This window comes from Galleria mellonella, unplaced genomic scaffold, assembly GCF_026898425.1.
Source record: "Galleria mellonella isolate WM207_F2 unplaced genomic scaffold, CSIRO_AGI_GalMel_v1 utg21, whole genome shotgun sequence".
In the NCBI taxonomy this organism is placed as follows: domain Eukaryota; kingdom Metazoa; phylum Arthropoda; class Insecta; order Lepidoptera; family Pyralidae; genus Galleria; species Galleria mellonella.
Genome location: NW_026442037.1, coordinates 2,059,644 through 2,071,349, shown reverse-complemented (window position 1 = coordinate 2,071,349; position 11,706 = coordinate 2,059,644). Strand labels below are relative to the sequence as shown.

The 11,706-nt window shown below is 33.6% G+C and overlaps 1 protein-coding gene across 1 annotated transcript; it reads right to left on the bottom strand.

Moving 5' to 3' along the window:
* Nucleotides 1–610: 610 nt before the first annotated feature.
* Nucleotides 611–11,706, bottom strand: LOC113521848 (uncharacterized). The gene is made up of 5 exons (XM_026907506.3): nucleotides 11,518–11,706; nucleotides 8,386–9,224; nucleotides 4,371–4,383; nucleotides 1,822–1,842; nucleotides 611–1,622 (listed from the first exon to the last, which is right to left on the bottom strand). Exons 1-5 carry the CDS (start codon nucleotides 11,578–11,580, stop codon nucleotides 717–719), a joined length of 1,842 nt encoding a protein of 613 aa, XP_026763307.2. The 5' UTR covers nucleotides 11,581–11,706; the 3' UTR covers nucleotides 611–716.

Sequence of the window (11,706 nt, the reverse complement as noted above, 5' to 3'; positions counted from 1 at the left end):
TTTTAAAATTTTCTATATATCTTATTAATATTATAAAAGCGAAAATTTGAAGAATGAATGAATGGATATTTGTTACTCTTTCGCGCCAAAACCACTAAAGGGATTTAAATTAAATTCGAAACTCAGATAGGTTATATCCTAATTTAGCACATAGGCTATTTATGTACTGATTCACGCGAGCAAAGCTACGGTATCGGTATAGCTAGTTGTTTATAATTTCACCTATGGAGGACAGAAATACTAAAAATTAATAATCTAATCCGTATTAGACATACTACCTACTTATTGTTACAATAGCATAAAATGGAAGCATAAAGAAATTTAGTACGTATTTATATAAAAAACTGACATAGCTGAAACCATAAAATTTTACAATTGTCCTTAAACATTTACTATAATTTACTCTAATATTGTACATCATTCTCAATATATTAGATATTAACTGTCCACTGCTGAACATATATCTCCCCCTTAAGGGGGATTATACGTACTTAGTTTATATTAAAAGTTTATTCTCGTTAAGTTGGAATATTGAATTTTTTAACTTACACCTAAGAAGAAGTAGTAAGAAGTAAGTACTTCGAAGTCACATGAAATAAAACGAATCATCAAGTGAGATAATATTTGTTTTATTATTTACACGTATATCTAATGACTATCATTAATATTTACATGTCTATTGACTATTTGGTACGATCACGACTCATATCATTAGTTCACCAACAGCAATGCTTCTTCTTGTAATGAGTGACATGTTTAATAATGTGAATAGGGTATGGTTTCCAGATTGGCACCGGCACTTCTACGTGCTTCTCGATGGGCACTGGCACCTTCTTGATCACCTCATAGGGTTTTTCAACTGGCACTGGTACCTTTCTGATCACTTCAACGGGTACTTTCTTAATCACCTCATATGGAACTGGTCTTTCAACCTCTACGTGCTGCGTCTTGTATACGGGATACGGTACGTGTTTCACAACATCCACATGCACTGGGTAAGGCTGAGGTACAGGCACTTTAACTTCTTGAGGCACTGGAACTGGGACAGCATGTGGAACGGCGACCTTGACGTGGCGTGTCACTTCGATTGGGACGCGACGAACGACTTTCTGTACGACTTGCTCGAGTTCGTACTGTGAAGCGTGGGCGACCGGTCGTCCTACTTGTACTGAGGTGCCGATAACTCTTGGAGGTCCAATTGGTGCGCCACCTAATCCTGCACCTGCTCCGGAGAATCCACCAGCAAAGCCACCGCCAAAACCTGCACCTGCTAAAGATCCAGCTAGACCAGAGTTAAAACCGCCATCAGAATATGCAGCACCTGCAGCCGCAGATGAGTATCCAGAGTCAAAACCTGCCCCAGTTAAAGCACCAGCACCTGTAAACCCATGGCCGTGGTCATCATCTGAATATCCTGCGTCGACAGCGTTTGACCCATGACCACCCAGATCTCCAAAACTGGCACTGCTTACAGCAGGAGGACCGTACACAGTTGATGGCGTTCCATATGAAGCTGATGGGGCACTATGAGCTGAGGTTACGTATGAATCCTGGCCGTGATCACCAGACAATACTCCCGCATGAACGGCGCATGCGATAGCCGATATATAAAGTACCCTAACCTGCAACAAAAATTAAAAAATATTGATCAATTATATTTTTCAAAAAGATGTTCTTAATTGTATTTTTGCACGACATTTGCTAATTGTGAACTTATTCCAATAAATATTTCAATTGATCCAAACTCTTCATTTATACTAATTTCTTTAAATTTGGAATCTTTTCTCTTGTCTAAAAACAATATTGCTGTCATGAACTTACAACAAACGCCATGGCTTTTAGCTAATCGCTTTTAAAGCCAGCCCAAGACAAGCTCTTGTTTTCCCTTTCGAGGCCGAGTGGTTTGTGTATTCATAACGTAACATCGCCGTGTATTTATACCAAATCAAAGTTGTTCTTTCGATATAACGCATATGAATAATTTAAACCCAATTCTAACGGATGTCTCTGTAGCAAAACGTCACATCACATCTGCTAAAATGTACGATAATATGTAAATCTTTGGTCCCGATGCGATGACCGTTTTCTATGATTATGCAAGCGATTTAATTTCTTTATACACATAAAATGGTCGTTGGTTCAATGTTTGTGAACTTGCAGTTGTTGTAACATGTACAAATTTTGATCTTTATTTTCTAATAAATTATATTTCAACGGCAGTTGCTTCAATCGTGGGAAAATTAGAAATCGAAGCAGGGGAGACCCTTATAAATTGCAAAAGAGTCATCAATATTAGTTCAGAATTGTCAAATACATTTCATAACGTATATGCAAATAAGAAAAATTATGAGCCTCTCTGAACGTTACTCTTGATTGATATATTCTATTTATCAGTACCATTTGTTTATGAAGATTTTTTATCACACGTTACTGTGGATTCTATCGTGATTATATTTTCATCATTTATTCATCATTACTGCTCTTGGTTTCTGTAAGAAATTAAAATAACAAACTTTATGTCGTTGGTTTTTTTTAAAGTCGTCATCATTATCATCAAATCAGCCGTTAACTATCCACAACTGAATATAGACCTTCCCGAGGAGACCAAAAACCTTTTGCCAGAAATCGCCTTCCTTGACATGCGGATTTGCAACCATAGGTACGCTTTTGGGATGTTTTGAGATGTACGCTGCTGCCCATCTTTTGACTACTAAGTTCCCTAAGTCGCCCCTTACAATATCCACGTGAAAGAGGAAAAGAGTAAGAAAGTTTTATAAGAGTATTCTTTATTACTCACCAATGTAACCAACACCGTTAGAAGTAACAATGCATGAAGTGATATTCAAATTACATTGTGATCTTTGTTTTCCATGCCTATAATCTTTACCTAAATGAGATTTAAGTAATCAGGTGTATTTATAGTAATCCAAAAACAGCAAATAATAGTTGACTTTTATTGTCAGGGTTAAATCACTCGAAAGCTCTAAATAAGAGGCTTTCTGAAAATTACTCAAAGAAATTATGTCTCTTGAGTAAAAATAATATTTATGTATTAACAAGGGCTCTCATTGGACGCTACAAGTTATGCACATGTCCTAACTAGGTATATACCTGAGGGGAAAAGGATTGTTAGTAAAGAAGACTGAGAATCCCATTGCTAGCAATATACCCAACCAGGTCGACCTCGTCGCGGTTCCCACTGGAAACTATCATGTTTAATTCCTGATGAATTCATCATGATGGGCTAACTGGCCTGTTTTCATTCTCATCTATTATCCTTCACTGGTGCTCCGCTAGCGTATCCCGTTAGCGCAGGCGGGGCTATCATACCATTTTCACTCATCAAAAAAAAAAAAAAACTAGGTATATACGTAAAAATTGTTTGCAGATTTTATTGCAGTCAGGAGGAAATTCCAAAGTATTATGTAATTTGTAGCTGCAGTCCACTCATATATAAACGATATATCTCCTTTGGAAAATGCACTTTATATCCTGAAGAGGTGAAAGACATCGTTGCTAAGAGCAGCTTAAAATACCTATCACTGACAAAAATCGGCAGCCTACTTAATAAAGAGCAAACACAAAAATCACGGAGGTCGCAGTATTACAGGTCTGAAAAAGTCTGAAAAAGCATATATAGTAATCAAAATAGTGTGTGTGTAGTAACAATATTTTACAACATAGTGGTTCGAAAATTTCTGTTGCGTCTCATTTAGTAACTGTAAATGTGGGAAGGTTCAAGGTTTATAGTCCTTAGTGTTACTTCATTCGTTCATAGTTTTATAAAAAATAGTATACTTATTAACAGTCAATGAATGAAAATTATTGATAGGGATTAGTACAGATAAGAATTACTAATATATTCTAATCAAGCGATCTATTTATTTGTTTTTTAAATAATTATAATTAAACAAATATACCAGTTAACACAAATTAAATTATAGTATTTTAATCAAGCGATCCATTTATTTATTTTTTAAATAATTATAATTAAACAAATATACCAGTTAACACAAATTAAATTAAAGTATTTAATTCAAGCGATCCATTTATTTATTTTTTAAATAATTATAATTAAACAAATATACCAGTTAACACAAATTAAATTAAAGTATTTTAATCAAGCGACGCATTTATTTGCTGCTTTTTTAATAATTCTAATTAAAAATAACAGTTAACACAAATTGAAATATTCTAATAAACGATCCATTTATTTGATGTTTTTTTTAATAATTCCAATTAAACAAAAATCTATCAGTTAACACAAATTAAAATAAAATATTCTAATCAAGCGATGCATTTATTTGTTTTTTAAATAATTCTAATTAAACAAATATACTAGTTAACACAAATTTAAATCAGTCACAAACTTGACATAATAACCTACACAATTATAAAATTTTAGTTTCCGTTAAAATTCGTTTAGTTATCTTCTCGTGATGATGTAACAAATAGTGAGATATTAATCAAAACATTCTGGTTTAGGTATTATTTCTTATTTATAACTTCCTATAGCTCATAGCTTCTTATGTGACAGAACTTGTAACCCTTGCCATTTTTATATTAAAAATGAATGAATGAATTAAAACTACTTATTGCTGCCTTCCGCCGGTTGGTCCCGGCATAGAATATGTCACCTCTTCATTTCCCGTGGGTGTCGTAAGAGCTCACTAAGGGAGGGCGAGGGATGGATAGCAGTGCCCCTTACAAAACATCCAAAACTCCAAAGCCAAACTGCGGTTGCCAATCCGCCTGTCAAACGTCGCAACTACTAGAAAACCCCCCAGGGGGAGGCTTCTGTTTAGTGGACAGTTAAAGGCTGATATGATGTTAATTGTTAGATTATTTACTAAATTCTAGATACAAAGTCATGGTATAAAAGAAACAAGTCGTAAGCCTTACGGCTTTACTACATACCGCTATCAGCAACATTTATATAAGTTATTTAAAACTACAAGACATTAACAAACGATAGATATTAATTTGGTATGTTAACTGTGTTGTCCTTCACCGGGGAATTAGTCGAAAATTTGATTTGACAAACTAGTTTTAGTGTCATCAAAAACAACAAAACAATCAAACGACAAACGCTTGTTTCGTTTGTCGTTTGTTTGTTTTGTTATTTTAGTAATTAGAGATTGTTTTCCACAAAAGAAAAGCAACTTCAATTGTGGCAAAACCATTTATTTTCATTTAAAAACTAAACTATTGAAACCACTTTGATAAAATTTCTATTGAACCAATCTGGATGCAAATCCTTGTAGATAAAAAATAATTTGCCAATTCCAAATAACTGAGTTATGAGGTAACAAACATAAAAAAAATACAACCGAATTGAGAACCTACTTCTTTTTAAAATCATTTGAAAATCACTAATTTTATTTAAAAGTGTATTTCTAATGGTATCTGTTATTTATTTAAAATATAATATCAAATGGAGGCGAATGTAATGGACACACACAATGCATTTTATTTATATTTCTTTTTATTATTATTTTTAATAAGGAATTTCGCAACTGACTCTTGGCCACAACAGAATATCAGTGTTTTGCTCTTTTAAGGGCAAAGCAATAAACTGAGATGTGACCATTTTGTGATAGAAAGGGAAAGAAAGGAAATTGTTGGTTTAAATATTTTGCTTTTTTTTTTGTTTTGTTGCTTTTTTATTTTCATTCTTTTATCTCTTTTACTGTGTATTTTTTGTTAGATGAAAATGGTATGGCAACCCCGCCTGCGCTAACGGGATACGCTGGCGGAGCACCAGTGAAGGGTGATAGATGAGAATGAAAACAGGCCAGTTAGCCTATCATGATAAATTCATCAGGAACTAACCATGATAGTTTCCAGGGGGAACCGCGTGGAGGTCGACCTGGTTAGGTATATTGCTAGCAATAGGATTTTTAGTCTCCATTACTAACAATCCCTTTCCCCCCATTTACTGTGTATTAGGTATGTGTATTTTTTATTGTAATTTGTGTGCTGTAAGTAATGTAAATAAATTATCTATCTATCTATCTGTCTATTTCCTTGATAATTTCAACAAAATTATTTTCCATTAAGTTTTAAACATATAATAGATACAAAAAGTAATATTTTACATATCTTAATATATATTTTAGAGACCATTTAATAATATTAATTAATTATGAAATAATATTAGGCAATATAACCGGCAGTAGCCTAAATTACATCTTTTCTATATTCATTTGAGCAATACTTATGTAATATCAACCATCCCTTTAGATTAACACAAATTTGTTATTCTAATAAAAACGCTATCTGGTTTCTCCATTTAATTTCTCCACTTCGGTAGGGATTTATATGCAAACGATGAATATATGTACACTATAATTTCGGCACAAATTGTTTTATCATAAATTTATCATAAATTCTAGCTTTTATCGTTAACCTTGTCCGTATGTCTGAGATATGATCGCTGACTGGGATAAGAGGAGTCAATATCGATTTCCTTGACATATATGTAATATATTATACTAAAATATAAATAGTTTTATTTTTTATACCGCCATCGAGTATCCCTGCACATCTTAAAGGTTCTTTAAAAGGGGGGTAAAGGGGTTTCTTCAGGTTCGGCAACGCACGCGTAATACCTCTGGTGTTGCAGCTGTTCATAGGCTACGGTAACCACTTACCATCCGGTGGGCCGTATGCTTGCTTGCCACCTCAGTGGTATAAAAAAAATGTTAAATATTTTTCCCATAAAGGGATCTCTGTATGTAATTTATGTGTTTTTTTTTCAAATACTTTGGCTTAGAATTGTGCAGTGTAAATCTTCAATATCTTTATTTATTCAGCAGAGATTTTTAAGTCCTTAATGTTTTTCCATGGAATGTAACTATATATAGCGCATATTGTAATTGTAGACTTTTTATTATATTACCTATATATATTATTATTATAAAATTAAAGTCTTGGGTTATGTCTTATTGGACATAAAAAGCCTGAGAAGATAAGACAAATAAAAAGCAAATTTTATTCTCAGACAAAAGTGCTTCATCTGCAAAGGCCAATTGGGTATTACTCTATAAAATTTTTGGATACTAAAGTTATCCCTTGATCATTTTAATGAAATTGGATATATCTTCAATTTTATAATTTTAGTTTCTTTGCATATTCTTAGATTCAGATTCTTTATTTGCATTAAACATGGTTACATTAGATGATCGGTAGTGTATACTTCGAAGAACATATTTCATCAAAGTCTGCAGACCAAAGTATGCGGATATCGAGAAAAATAAGAGATTAGATAAGAATGAAAACAATGGGAATGGCATCCCATGACAATAGATTCTGCAGAGTTTCTGTTAACCATCTTACATCAGTTTGTTTGTCATTTCTCAAAATTCAAAATTAACAATTGGGTACTATTTCAGTGGTCATACGACCATTAAAAAATATTTATGCATAAGCATAAATATTTTTTGTACTACTTATATTTGCTACTTCTATTATTGTAATTTAATATATTCTTCTACAAAACAAAAACTATACCACTACAGACAAAATAAATATCGAATAAATGTCATCATCAAAATCGATTCAGAACAAGCAAAGATGTCATGAAATAAAAAACTCTTCCTTTTTTATGTCGACTAAAAATTTATTATATATAAGCATAGATTTTTAATATATAGTGCTATTATAGATATATATAGAATAAGGTATAAAATACCAATGGATTTCTATTTTTTCTAAGTCAATAAATGTAGATATTTAAAAAAAATCATTACTATAATGATATATAATCGTACATAACTGACTTAGTTTAGATATATGTATTACATTACATTTAAAAAATCAAGTAAAGTTTAATATCATCATCATTATTTCAGTCATTGTCTGTCCACTATTAAAAATAGGCCTCCACTATAGACTATAAGGGACGGTCTTGAGCAACCTGCATCCACTTTTTTACCTGCGACTTCATTCGCGTAACCGGGATATATTTATTGACCAGAATAAAAAAAGTTGCTTATATCCTTCTCATCCCACATAATATATGTATACTAAATTTCGTAGTAATTGGTTTAGCCGTTAAGGCGCTATAAGGTAACAAACAAATAAACTCATTTTCCGATTCATAACGTCAGTAAGGATCAGTCTCACTACAGCCCAAAAACATTATGTCGAGGTAATAAATAAAATCAAACAAATCTTTGGGAAATCGTTTTAATAAAGTAATAGAACCTATATTACTATTTACAAAACGAATAGAAATCATAAAAAAAAAACATATACACCTAAATTAATGACTTAGTTTAACACCCTAGATTGCAGCCTCGCGATGAGCTAATTGGCGAAGTGTATTTACAAAAGACCGGGACTAGGTATGAAAGAATATTGAATGTATTTCCTATAATTTACCAGCCCTTCCATCCGTGGTGGTGATGGTGAGTGTGGACTTTATGGTGGAGCGTCTTCACTACCGGTACTGGGTACGACTTCACAACATGGACTGGAACCTTAACCAGTTTAACCACTGGCACTTCGACGACTTTCTCAATTGGAACTGGATGTTCCACTGGTACTTCGACTACTCTTTCAACGGGTACTTTGACGATCTTTTCCACTGGGTAAGGGACAGGCTTGTCGACTTTGACGTGCTGGATCTTGACTACTGGTACTGGTACGTTTCTTACCACTGGAACCTTAACGGGGTAAGGCTGTGGTACAGGCACCTTCACTGGATGAGGTACAGGCACAGGCACAGGTTCAGCTACCTTGTGTGTTACTTCCCTGAATACTTTGTAAGGCTCTTCTCTGACGCGGTATTGTGTCGGGGCTCCTCTACTATTAGCAAGACCGTGGATTTCATCGATAACAGGTGATTTAGGTCCTGGTAGAGGAGCTGATCCGCCGGCACCAGCGACGCCAAAACCACCTACGGCTCCTACGCCTAAACCGCCAGCGAATCCTACGCCGTGTCCACCTGATGAGAAAGCACCACCCACACCTCCATATGAGAAGCCACTGTGGGCACTGCCTATACTAGATCCGTGGTAAGAAGCTGATGGAAGAGATCCGGCGGGAAAACTGCTAGGAGAGAAGCTCGATGTAGCACCCAAGGCACTAGGTGCGCTGAAACCACCAACTGATGCAGAAGAATAGCTCGACCCGTGATCGACATCACCCACATCATCATGCCCGTGTAAAACGCCAGCGTGACTGTAGCTCACGAGGACTGCCAAGAATGTTAACTTTGTCTGTAACAAAAACATATTCGAGTTTAGTCTATGACGATTCCATTTTCAAAATTTGGAAATGGAATGTTTTTATCATCGATACTTACAAAAGCAGCCATTTCGATTAGCTAATCGCTGGCTACCAAGTGAACTTGTTTCCTCAACAACAAGCCACGCTTGTTTGTGTGGCATCGTACCTTTTCTTCATATTTATATCGGTGTCATTCGCAAGCTACAAACTGTGACAATATTGAGAACGAGAGTGTTTTGACTGGTTTTAGATATGCCCATCTTTTTCTAACGGAACCAAACGTGAATTAATTCAACGTTATGTTACTTAATAGTTATAGCTATGAAGGAATAAGGGGCACCAATGATGATACTGTAACGATTTCCTAATAAGTTACGAATGGTGTTTAATATGGAAATGGGTCTAAAAACCCATATAGGAGAAATTACAAAAGGTCATATAGATTGACAGTACATAAATTAATGATAAATATCATCTTACACATTTGCCAGATAGTTATGGGATAGTTATAGTACGTCAACTATTATTTCATTCCCAAAATGTCATAGAAACAAATAAATAGGCATGGGCAATATTGGTACAGTACCGATATCTATGGATTGAGTATGTCTAGAAGTCTAGACATTTCTGGCAGAAAAAAAGGTCTTATTAATATTGCCCATTCATGGCCCATAATTACCTATCGGATATCTATAGTAATATTGATTGGGCTCTTCATGTCGATTTTATATATTGAATAACTAATATTTATATATCGTTATGGGGGGTATATAGGCGAAACTATAATATATGTGTAGTATATGTTATATATTTTACTATATCTATAGGCGACAAGTTAAAACTTTCCATCAGGTGGGCCGTCACCTTGTTTGCCATTCTAAGTTGTAAAAAATAAAAAAACTAATATTTAATAATATATCCGTCACTGGGTCAATATATAAATATTATAACTAAATATATATATATATATATATATATATATATATATATATATATATATATATATATATATAATATAATAATCGGTTCAGTAGTTAAGTTCTTAATTCAAAATAAACTGTTTTTTTTTTTTTCACAATTGAAGTCAGTTTTTTTTTGTGGGACTCGATATCAATAAATGTAATAATTTTAAATATACTAAGTGACTGCTTCACTTGCAAAAGATGACTAAAACCTACTTTTAAGTGTTTTATATTTTGAATATTATATTTATAATTTCCATGAATAAAAAAATCTATAAAGTAATGCTAGTAAACAGGCGTATAATATAGACTATGTATAGAATACCAAGTCTACTTAACTTAGTGGTAAAGCATGTAAAATCGGTAAAGCGTTAAATATAATAAACCATAGACAATATATGTTATCTGTATGTTTAATGTAATATGGACATAGTAACACATTCATTATTATTTCAAATACCCATGTTTATCTATAAAAATTTACTTCTGCATAGACTGTCAGAAAGTATGGCCTTTCGGGATAAACAGATGCCACTAGCTCAGACCACACGCATCCATTGACTTTGTCGCTACCTCATCATTGCTATGTCAGCCATTATCCATTTACTGTTAAATATAAAACTGTCCCATAGACTGCCATAAAGAATGGTCCTGAACCACCTGTATCCGTTGACTTATTGAACAAATTCTACCCTTCATTTACCTGAATGAAGTCAGCATTCGAGAATTTGTTATCGATTCGACATTTTAGGTCTTTATTGCCTTATTGCCATTTTAGCTTGCACATCCTTTGAACTACTTTAGTAATTATCTACAATGGAGCAACCTCTAAATATAATTTACAAATAACACAAACTTCTTTCTATAAATATCTTTTTTAAAATTTTATCAATCCTTTAAAATATTCAAGTCATCATAAAAATATTTCGATGTTTGCATTACATGTAAATGACACAAGACGACTAAAAAACGAGTTTCATAATTTCATCCATTCATTAATATCTCCAGCGAAATATTGTCAGATCAGGTATGGTGCCGTTGCGATCAGAAAGCGAATCGCACGCAATCCAACTGCGAGACAAACGCTTTATATTAGCTCGACATATGCGAGATAATTAGAACAATTATTCACAAGAACTGTTATTATTATTTATCGATTTTTTAAAAGAAAATGGAATCAATATTTAATCGATACTTCGATGAATACAAAAAATCAATACAGATATAGACGAAGACGGACAAACATTACATTTAATTATTCATATATCACTGACATTTACTGTTAGTGACAGACAAAAATATACTAATAATAAATACTAACTTGCCAATAGTTTCCACGCTTGGCAGGCGGATTGGTAACCGCAGTTAGCCATCTCTCGGCCATTAATTTCCTTTAGTCGCCTCTTACCACACCCACGGGATAAGAAGGAATGGTCGATTCTACCCGAGATCACACGACGACTAACACCTAATTCAGTAAAATATAAAAATATTTTGTTACAACTTTATT

Excerpts from the sequence above, each read along its gene's own strand:
- LOC113521848 (XM_026907506.3), bottom strand. The coding sequence starts at position 11,580 with ATGGCCGAGAGATGGCTAACTGCGGTTACCAATCCGCCTGCCAAGCGT. Across the intron at positions 9,225-11,517 it reads AGCGTGGAAACTATTGGCAA|ACAAAGTTAACATTCTTGGC; the intron begins GTTAGTATTTAT and ends TTTTTGTTACAG. Across the intron at positions 1,623-1,821 it reads TAAAAGCCATGGCGTTTGTT|GTTAGGGTACTTTATATATC; the intron begins GTAAGTTCATGA and ends TTTTTGTTGCAG.